The sequence below is a fragment of the Physeter macrocephalus genome, chromosome 18, assembly GCF_002837175.3.
Source record: "Physeter macrocephalus isolate SW-GA chromosome 18, ASM283717v5, whole genome shotgun sequence".
NCBI classification, from domain to species: domain Eukaryota; kingdom Metazoa; phylum Chordata; class Mammalia; order Artiodactyla; family Physeteridae; genus Physeter; species Physeter macrocephalus.
The window spans coordinates 69314708-69326165 of NC_041231.1; the positions used below are offsets into that span (position 1 = coordinate 69314708).

The 11458-nt window shown below is 41.7% G+C and overlaps 1 protein-coding gene across 5 annotated transcripts in view; it reads right to left on the minus strand.

Moving 5' to 3' along the window:
- Positions 1-11458, minus strand: part of NUDT3 (nudix hydrolase 3) — a 129083-nt gene that overhangs the window by 10001 nt on the left and 107624 nt on the right. For all 5 annotated transcript variants that reach the window (XM_028478573.1, XM_007120644.2, XM_028478575.2 and 2 more), the window contains 2 exons: positions 2647-2691; positions 1424-1508 (listed from right to left, as the gene is read on the minus strand). In XM_028478573.1, the coding sequence (XP_028334374.1) occupies positions 1424-1508; positions 2647-2691 (130 nt within the window). The remainder of the gene's footprint in view (positions 1-1423; positions 1509-2646; positions 2692-11458) is intronic.

Consider the following 11458-nt stretch of genomic DNA (forward strand, 5'->3'; position numbering starts at 1 on the left):
AGATCGCTTAACATTTGCTGACCTGTACATTTTAAGACCCAATTTTTCATCTGAAAAAGGCTCATCTGAAGGAAGGCTCATAGGCTTATTCCCATATTTCAGATTGTTTCATTAGGGTCAATTCTCAGCAGTGGGAGTACAGGTGAAAGGCTTGTTGGATATTAATAGAGCAATGGTACCTTAAAAATTAGTATAACAAGCGTGTGACTCCCACCCAACAGAGTACTCTGAGGACAGGGCCAGCCACACCACTCACCTCTGTCTCTTTTTCAGGCCCCAGCACCGGCTGTCAAGGCATCTGTTTTTAATACCCCCCCCCCCCACTGAATTTATTTATACTTAAGTTTATTGCATTCTTACCAAACACAAAGCAATTAAAAGCTGAAGGGCTATGAAATGCCCAGATCAACAGTGTGAGAGGCATGATGGCAAAGCATATACTAACAATAAAGGGAGAGGCTTTGGAAAATGAATTATATCTGTTTGCCAATTTACAACAGAAGTTAAATTAATATTACACTTTTCCAGAATATACTTTCCTTCAGAGCTAAAAGATTAAACCATGAGCCGATTAAAATCACCTCAATTTTTAGGTCAAAAGACATATATACAGACTTCCCTGGTGGCGCATTCGTTACGAATCCGCCTGCCAACGCGGGGGGCATGGATGAGTTCGATCCCTGGTCCGGGAAGATCCCACATGCCGCAGAGTAACTAAGCCCATGCACCACAACTACTGAGTCTGCACGCCTACAGCCTGTGCTCCGCAACAAGAGAAGCCACAGCAATGAGAAGCCCGTGCACTGCAACAAAGAGTAGCCTCCACTTGCCTCAACTAAAGAAAGCCCATGTGCAGCAACAAAGACCCAACACAGCCAAAACAAAAAAAAAGTACATATACATGCAATAGTGATCTGAGATCAAAGAAAATGGCTACTTAGGAGAAAGTCACGTGCATCTGAAGGGTAACATGAATATAACTGGAAACTACTCCCATCACTCTACACCTACTATACAGCTCTGGAGGGAGGGGCTCACACAACCAAACCGACAGTTTTCTCTAACAGTATGAATAAGCACTGCAAGGAACAGCCACGGTCCTGCTCCCGCCTGAGGTTCATGGCCAGCAGCGGGCCTAGCATTGTAGAGGCCTTGATCAATACCCGCTTGGGAGGATCCAATTTGGTTTTAGAATCAACAGGTCTTATTTTTATGGGCCGTATTTCTAAATGTTGACTATGTACCCAACTCTGGCTTCCTCTTAAACATTTTAAAATAGTACCTTTCACAAGTTCAAAAATGGACATCCTTCTGCTATTTCTTTTCTTTATCAGGCTCTCATTTGTGGTTCTGGGTAATGACCTACGGCACGGCCAGGGCCGGTTGTGGGGAGCTCTTTGGAGGCCATCTGGGGATAACTTACCAATGTTAACTGAGTCTTCCCAGTCTTCCAGCACTTCTGTGACAATGAGCACATAGACATATGTTCTGTGCTTCCTCTCCTGGTTCTGAAGGGCAAAGAGGGACAGAGAAAGAGTTTTTCCTTAGAGAGCTGAGATTATGTAAATGTCCAGAGAGCTTAGACCCAAGGATTCCTTTCACTTTTTATCGTCATACAATCAGATATGGAATAGCACCAGCTGGCCTATTTAAAACATGCCACACTTGAATCTGAGGGTGAGCTCTTTGCCTGGGCTTCCAAAGCCAAGGCTTTACCCTCTTTTTTCCTTCTCTTTGCCCGAAGTGCAACTTCTCAAGAATACTGAGAAAAGGATTTGGGACCTCTTGAGAAAAAGGCACCAAGTAAATTTCACTAGCTAGAACACCAGAAAGAGAAGAGACTGTGGCGGGCAGGGGTCCCATCAATGTGAGCAAGCTGATTATCTCACACATCTCCCCTCCTCCTACTAACCCTGCTCATCTTTATTCCCTGATTTCCTACTTTCTCCAAATCTCTACTCCAGCCTATGTCCTTGTTTGTCTCTTGTGCTATAGCTACTTATCTTCTATTTCTCCTCTGTCTCCTCTACACTTATCTACCCCTCCTCACATCTTGGGAGGAGAGGAAGAGAGGTAGACATGGGAAAAACAATTCTAACAAATAATTCTAGTTGTTCGGAGGAGATTATGGGATTTTAAAAAGAACGCACGTTACTCTCTGCTGGTGCTGCACTGTTTTGAAAACTTGGTGAAACAAAGATGGCATCTTTCCTAGATTAAGACTGCAATGCACAATGTTTATGTCCTCCCCTGTCCGCCAATTCATATGTTTAAATCCTAACCACCAAGGTAATAGTATTAGGAGGTAGGGGACAGTGGGAGGTGATTGGGTTATGACAGAAGACCCTCATGAATCGAATTAGTGCTCTTATAAAAGAGACCCCAGAGACATCCCCTCTTCTGCCATGTGAGAACAGAGAGAAACCGCTGTCTATGAACCAGGAAGTGGGTCCTCACCAGACACTGAATCTGCTGGCATCTTGATCTTGGACTTCCTAGCTTCTAGAACTATGAGAAATCAATTTCTATTGTTTATAAGCCACCCAATTTCTGGTACTTTGTTACGGAAGTCTGAATGGCCCATGGTAAAGATATATGTGGTTATTAATATGATACCAATTGCACCAAAGATTTTAACAGACTTACCTCAAAAATTCCGACTAATCTTCCCAATGTCCCTTTTACTCCAGCCTGAAAAAAAAAAAAGAAAGATTCAAACATTAACATTGCTTACATTGCTGGTCTCATTCTGAATCTTTCTCTTTTTAAAAAAAATAAATTTATTTATTATTTTTGGCTGCATTGGGTCTTCGTTGCTGCGTGTGGGCTTTCTCTAGTTGCAGTGAGCGGGGGCTACACTTCCTTGCGGTGCGTGGGTTTCTCATTGCGGTGGCTTCTCTTGTTGCGCAGCATGGGCTCTAGGCTCGCGGGCTTCAGTAGTTGTGGCACGTGGGCTCAGTAGTTGTGACACGGGCTCAGTAGTTGTGGCTCACGGGCTCAGTAGTTGTGGCTCGCGGGCTCTACAGCGCAGGCTCAGTAGTTGTGGCGCACAGGCTTAGTTGCTCCATGGCATGTGAGATTTTCCCAGACCAGGGCTCGAACCCGTGTCCCCTGCATTGGCAGGCAGATTCTTAATCACTGCGCCACCAGGGAAACCCTCATTCTGAAACTTCTTCACCAATTTGTAAAACAGAAGTAGAAAACCGAGAGGACACAGCTCAGGTGGACTCCAGGTCTGTGGGGGTCATACCAGTGTGTCGTCTGTGTCACAGACTGATAACAGCGGGGTATGCTCTAGGGAGAGAAATTCCTCTCACCTCTTCCCTGTCTCTCTCACCACTGCAAAACTGGCCAAACAGAGAAAGATAATCAAGGCCATAGCCATACAAAAGATATTCTGAGGTATGAATTACTTCCTTCATTTACCCATTGATTCAACCAATATACCCTGAATGCCTAATCTGAGCCAGACAATGGTGTAGATGCCAGAGGTATAGTGATGAATAGGCTAGAACACAAAGTCCATGAGATCAAGACCCTTATCTGACTCGTTCTTGGCTGTCTGTACCCAGTATGACCAGAAAAGAGCTCAGCACCTGGCAGGAGCTTTATAAAGAATAAGTCAACAAAAACATAGACCTGATGGGACTTCCCTGGTGGTCCAGAGGTTAGGAGTCCTCCTTCCAATGCAGGGGATGCAGGTTCGATCCCTGGTCAGGGAACTAAGATCCCACATGCTGAGGGGCAACTGAGCCCGTGTGCCTCAACTGGAGAGCCCACGTGCTCTAGAGTCTGCACATTTCAACTAGAGAGAAGCCCACGCGCCACAACGAAGATCCCGTGTGCCACAACTAAGACCCAATGCAGACAAAAATTAAAAAAAAAAAAAGATCTGGTAATTCTGCTAAATGACAGGTTTTATGACAGGAATGCACATAGCATGTGATGGACGGAGAATTAGGCGAGAGGGGCAGCTTTACACAGTGATTAGGCCTTTGTAGTATATACTCTGTTTATCCCATCAGCCCTTTGGTATTTTTTTTTTAGATCTGTGTCTTTCTGAGGCATTATAGGTGACTTTTTCACTCTATTCCAACTTATTTTCTTTTCAGCCATATCCTGGCTAGAGTTATCCATTTCTGGTCCACTTTTTATTTGATTTTTTCATCTTTACTTGTTCTTTACATATCTACCTGCTTCCATTACATACAGCTCTGTTTCCATGATTTAAATAAAATTATTTATTCATTAATTTATTTCTGCGTTGGGTCTTCGTTGCTGTGCGTGGGCTTTCTCTAGTTGCGGCGAGCGGGCTTCTCATTGTGGTGGCTTCTCTCGTTGCAGAGCATGGGCCCTAGGTGCGCGGGCTTCAGTAGTTGTGGCACATGGGCTCAGAAGTTGTGGCTTGCGGGCTCTAGAGCGCAGCCTCAGCAGTTGTGGCACACAGGCTTAGCTGCTCCGTGGCATATGGGATCTTCCCGGACCAGGGCTTGAACCTGTGTCCCCTGCACTGGCAGGTGTATTCTTAACCACGGCACCACCAGGGAAGCCCTTCCATGATTTTTGCTATTGTTGTTCTTTTAAAATAGAAGTCATTCCTTTATTTACGTTTTGAACATTCTGAAAATATTTAAGTTCTTTGTCAGGTCATGCTATAAAATTCATTTTACCTGAAGTAAATTCACATTCCAACTGGTGAAGGGCTTACTTGTGATGCTGCTTTCACCAGGCTCTCCAGAGCCAGGTCTTAAAGTGAAAATTTAGGGTTCCTGCTTCAAGGTAATATAGGGCATACTGTAGATAGAGCCCCATCCTTTACTGTGCACTGCATCTGCATCCTCTCTCCACCTAGGCCCATATCTTTCTTTTTTTTATACAGCAGGTTCTTATTAGTTATCTATTTTATACATATTAGTGTATATATGTCAATCCCAATCTCCCAATTCATCCCACCATCACCCCCCCACCCCGCTTTCCCCCCTTGGTGTCCATACATTTGTTCTCTACATCTGCGTCTCTATTTCTGCCTTGCAAACCTGTTCATCTGTACCATTTTTCTAGATTCCACATATATGCATTAATATATATTTTTCTCTTACTTCACTCTGTATGACAGTCTCTATGTCCATCCACGTCTCTGCAAATGACCCAATTTCGTTCCTTTTTATGGCTGAGTACTATTCCGTTGTATATGTATGTACCACATCTTCTTTATCCATTTGTCTGTCGATGGGCATTTAGGTTGCTTCCATGTCCTGGCTATTGTAAACAGTGGTGCAATGAACACTGGGGTGCATATGTCTTTTTGAATTATGGTTTTCTCAGGGTATAGACCCAGTAGTGGGATTGCTGGGTCATATGGTAATTCTATTTTTAGTTTCTTAAGGAACCTCCATACTGTTCTCCATAGTGCCTGTATCAATTTACATTCCCACCAACAGTGCAAGAGGGTTCCCTTTTCTCCACACCCTCTCCAGCATTTGTGGTTTGCAGATTTTCTGATGACGTCCATTCTAACCGGTGTGAGGTGATTACCTCATTGTAGTTTTGATTTGCATTTCTCTAATAATTAGTGATGTTGAGCAGCTTTTCATGTGCCTCCTGTTGGCCCATATCTTTCTAAAAGTCTCAGTTCCTGGCGTCCTTTCCATTGGGTACTTGGCCTCCCTCTTACTCCAAGGGCTCCAACCACCAGCCATGCAAGGCCACGCAGGCTGCAACTTTCCTCTGCTGTTCTGCAATTCTGCTCTGTTACTGATCTATGGAGGTATCCACTTTGCTTTTGAGTCAGGCTATGTCTTTTTAGCTTTTGCCTTTTATATCTGTCTCTGCTAGGAGTAGAGGGGGTGAGAGGTGAGGGAAAGACTTCCCTGGAAATGCCTGGGGGATGCAGTAACTTGATTTTTATTACAACTGCCATGTTATTTTGTACAATACATTAAAAATTAAGGCAAATATACTTTCTAAAGACAGTAGGTGCTCAATAAGTTTGTACAGAATGAACAAAAATTTAAAATAAGTACTCCAAAAGTTCTTTATAGAGATATTCAATAATAGAAACAACAGAAGCCAATTTAAAGGCCTAGATTCCTAGGTGAGCTATATTTTGAAATTAATTTTTGCTAATTATCTGTCAAGGAATTACTTTCCTTTCTCTTGCCAACATGCCTATTTCTTTTCCTATTCTTTTCCCATCCATTCTTCTCCCCATGTGGCTTTTGGTCTACTTCAATGGAAGTGTGTACCTTTTCTTATTTAAGTTGCTTTTCTACGTTTTTAGAAATAATTGCACTCCACAGCCAGCTAAGACTAGCTAGACTGTACTTCATGAATTAACCAGTGAAGCTGCCTGAACAAGTGGGACGAGCTGGCAGGCTGGACTCATCTGGAAAGCCAATGCTGTACTCTGATCCTAGGCAGCCCAAACATGCTCAGATCAGCTCCTGAGATGTGTCACCTGTGCTCTTGCCACAGGCCTCCACTGACAGGGCCTGGGAGTAGAGCCGTCAGGCTTCGGGAGAGGGAGGCCCGCAGTGGGTTGGCAGAGGGGAGGTGGCACAAGGAAAGATTCATAGAGGTTCACAGAAGACATCATTCACATTTCTCTTCTGCAAAGTGGAGAAAGTTCTCTTCAGCAGTTACTGTTCAATTAGTTACTTTTCTTAAAAGAAAACAAAAATGCAGAAAAGGAAATAATCTCCAAATTTTAAAGGCATAAATCAACTTAATATTATGACAATACAATTTATTTAAAACTTTTAATTATAGTAATTTCTGCATTCAACACCAACATGTATCTATGATTTACTCTGTGTCAGAGGCAGTTGGGAAAAGTATAAAAACATTTTTCTTAATGAAATAGATGCATTTTTATAGTCTAGAGTAAATCAAATAATGCTGTCATCCATACACTGAAATACACTGGCATTTATTTTCACTTCTAATTAATCTAATTAATCACTTCTAATCAACACTAGTTTTGTTTCTTAAATGTTTCTTCCAAGTTTTATTCTTGGAAGATTTACTTGGGAGAATTCTATCTAAGGTGATTATACCAATGATTATCTATGGTAAAAAGCAAAGAAATATTCCAGTTTTTAAATATACCAGTTTTTAAAACTGGGCTTTAGCAGTTTTCTTAGGAGGAGGCTCCTCTTTTGAAAGAAAACGGATTTCAGTTCTTTAAAGCCATAGTGCCGATAAGAGGAAGATTCCTCATAGGCAAAGTTTCTCTGAGACAGAGTTCACTGTAACCATTTTACTTTTTCACAATCTTCCACAGTCTGACTTTCATATCCTAGCTCTCTCTCAAATGCTGCCACAAGCAACTGGAGAGAGATATTTTTATCTCTCATATGATTCTTGCACGCAGGTTGGGGTAGGTGTCAGGGTCACATCTGACAGATATTTGGCTCAGACATTTGGGGATAAGATTTGATTCAGGGTATATGTAAGTTTGGTCCCGTCAGGTTACTGGTATAGACCTGTTTTTCTCAAAATCATATGAAAGCAGTTACAATTTTTGTCTGTATTGTCAAAAGCCCCTAATCCAGAGAAGTCTTTATTTAAAAGCCCATCTTAGCTAGTAGTAAGAATTCCAAATAAAATATCTACTTCCCTTCAATATTCAACCATATGCAGGTGAGTGCTTTCTTGAACTTCAAAGTATACAATATCAATTCTAATACTTGAAGTCTAGTTGACAAAAATTACCTGAGTAACTGGCTACTTTTTAAAAAGGAAAAAACAAAAATGTCTTTTTTCCTTTTGGGGTGTCTTACTGAGATTGGAAGTACTGGGTTGGCCATAAAGTTCCTTCGGTTTTTAAGTAAAAATAAAAGACACATTTTTCATTCTCACCAAGAACTTTATTGAATAATGTACTCACCATGTTGTTCCACTACCTTCTGCCATTTTTCAGGCAACTTCGTAATTCCATCTTCCCAAAACTTCTTTTTTTTTTTAACATCTTTATTGGGGTTTCCCAAAACTTTTAATCTTTTTGAGCAAAGAACTGTTCTACGTGCCTTTTACAGTCTTCCAGGGAATTGAATTGTTTTCCATTAAGAAAATTATGTAAAGACCGAAATAAACAGAAACCTGAACGTGCAATGTCTGGTGAATAATGGTGGATGAATCAGAACTTCCCAGCCAAGCTGTAACAGTTTTTGCCTGGTCGTCAAAGAAACATGCAGTCTTGCGTTATCCTGATGGAAGATTATGTGCTTTCTGTTGACTAATTCTGGATGCTTTTCATCGAGTGCCGCTTTCAGTTGGTCTAACTGGGAGCAGTACTTGTTGGAATTAATCGTTTGGTTTTCTGGAAGGAGCTTATAATAGAGGACTCCCTTCCAATCCCACCATATACACATCACCTTCTTTGGATAAAGACTGGCCTTTGCTGTGGTTGGTGGTGGTTCATTTCGCTTGCCCCAAGATCTCTTCCATTCCACATTATTGTACAGTATCCACTTTTCAACACCCATCACAATTTGTTTTAAAAACGGAATGTTTTCGTTACATTTAGGTAGAGAATCATGTGGAAATACGGTCAAGAAGGTTTTTTTCAGTTAACTTATGTAGAACCCAAACATCAAAGCAATTAACATAACCAAACTGGTGCAAATGATTTTCAATGCTTGATTTGGACATTTTGAGTATGTCGGCTATCTCCCCCGTGGTATAACGTTGATTGTTCTCAGTTAATGTCTCGATTTGATCGCTATCAACTTCAACTGGTCTACTACCTGACTGTGGAGCATCATCCAGCGAGAAATCTCCAGCATGAAACTTCGCAAACCACTTTTGACACGTTCAATCAGTCACAGCACCTTCTCCATACACTGCACAAATCTTTTTTCGTGTTTCAGTTGTGTTTTTACCTTTCTTGAAATAATAATGCATAATATGCCAGAAATGTTGCTTTTTTCCTTCCATCTTCAATATTACAATGGCTACACAAAAACTCACCAATTTTGATGTTGTTTTTTAAATGCACGCTGATATGACAGCTGTCACAATACAATCTAACAAATTTTTTTAAAAAACGATTTATTTATTAATTTTTGGCTGTGTCGGGTCTTAGTTGCGGCACATGGGATCTTTATTGAGGCATGTAGGATCTTCATTGTGGTGCGCGGGCTTCTCTCTAGTTGTGGCGTGCGGGTTTTCTCTTCTCTAGTTGTGGCATACAGGCTCCAGGGCGTGTGTGGGCTCTCTAGTTATGGCACACGGGTTCCAGAGCGTGTAGGCTCTGTAGTTTGCGGCACGCGAGCTTAGTTGCCCCGCGACGTGTGGGATCTTAATTCCCTGACCAGGGATTGAACCTGCATCCCCTGCATTGCAAGGCAGATTCTTTACCACTGGACCACCAGGGAAGTCCCAACAAAATTGTTCTGAATGAAGTTAAAGATAATTAAGCGCTACTACAGCCATCTTACAGAAAAAAACCGAACGAACTTTTTGGCCAACCCTATATTTATCTGTAAAGGGCTGGACTGACCAGGGACACTCCAGTACCCCCTCTTTCCCTCTAGCAGTCTCCCGGGGTGTGTAGTTGAGGTCTAGGCAGAGGCACTGATGTGATGGGCCTTTGAACCTGACCCTAAAATGATCTCCTACCACAAAGATCCCTGACTTTGTTGCTTAGTTTGGATGGGCATAAAGTGGACCATCACCTTTTGAAACCAATTTTTTCACTCTCACGTGGATATGGTGGCAGACACAGATGGCTATCTAGCCCACAAGAATTCTCCCTTCCTCCCTGCTACCAGTAAGACCCAGATTCTGTTCAGGTGAGAGCTATGGCACACTTGGAACCGCATAGGGAGTTCTGCTGCCCTCTGCAGTGACAGGTTTAGGGGTGCTGTGTATGACCCAATTCTGGGTCAGTGGTTCCTGAGAGGATGTTTCTTGGAGGCTTCTAAAAAAGATTTCCCATCATGATAAAAAGAGCTGTACAAAAAGAAACCCTATACCTCCTTGCTTGTCAGGTGGGGACCTGAAACTTGGAACTGCAACAGTCACCTTGTGATCATAAGGCTAAGGCCTAGAAAATCAATAAGAAGTGAACCAAAGTCCTGACAGCTGAGCTGCTGAAGCAACAGGGTAATGGCCAACCCCTGGACCTCTTATGTGAGAAAAATAATTAGTGATGTTAAAGCCATTTTTAGTCAGGTATGCTGGCACCTGTATCTGAAAGCTTCCTGCTACTTCCCTTGATTTAAAAGGCAGCTCTCTGAGGAAGACTGCATATCCCCAAAGAAAAATTCTGTACATTCAGGGAGCTGTAGTATAAAATCTTCCTCTATTAAAGCAATAAGCCCAGGCCCAAAAGGAGCTCAGGGGAACAACTCTAATGCAAGTGTCTATATGAGGAAACCTATGAACAAAAATACATGGTCTTCAATACACATAACTTTCTGGTATCCACCAAACTTGTCAATTATAGAAGGAAAGAATCACAGTGAAGACAGATGGAAGTAGATGAGAAGACAGTTTAAGTCCACTGAAATCCCATCCCAAGGCTTTTTGTTTTGCTTTTTAAATGAAATATTTCAAATATCAAAAAAGTAAAGAAAATAATAAAATAAACATTCAGGTAGTCAGGTAGTCACTAACCAGCTTTATCAAACAGTAATGTATCATTTTGTTTCTTAATAAATAAAACTACTAGTATAACAGAAGCCTCTTGTGTATTCCCTACCTCCTGCCAGAGGTAACTAACTACTACTACTCACCTAAATTTGGTTTTTATCATTTGATTGTATGTTTTTACACTTCTACTACTTAGGTCTATATCCACTAGTAATGGTATATAGTATTTCCTGCATGTTTCTCTACTTGATTAAAAAAAAGGATTATAAAGTCTGCAACTTTTTCCTCTTCAATATCATGTTTCTGACTTTTAGCTATATTGATACATGTGGTTTTAGTTAATTCATTCTAACTCTTGATCAATAATTTTAAGAATTTATCACAATTTATTAATCTGTTCACTTGTTGGTAGACATTTAGTAATGCTATTATAAAAAACATCGCCAAAAAAAGAACTTCTCTTACAGATATCCTTTTTACTTACCGTGTGTGGGAGTTTCTCCAAGATCTATAACTAAATGTCAAATTTCTGAATCACAGGGTAAAAGTACCTCCAATTTTCCTACTTATTATCACATTGCTCTCTGCAGTAGATCAGCTGCAGAAATGGCTGCAATTCTCTACCTCTCCCTGTATCCATGTCCTTTCTTTTTCCAGCCGTGCCGCGCAGCTTGTGGGATCTTAGTTTAGTTTCACTGCCCTCAGCAGTGAAAGTGCGCAGTCCTAACCACTGGACCACCAGGGAACTCCCTGTACCCATATCCTTTTTTTTGTGTGTGTGTGTGGTATGCGGGCCTCCCTCTGCCATGGCCTCTCCCGTTGCGGAGCACAGGCTCCGGACGCGCAGGCTCAGCGGCCATGG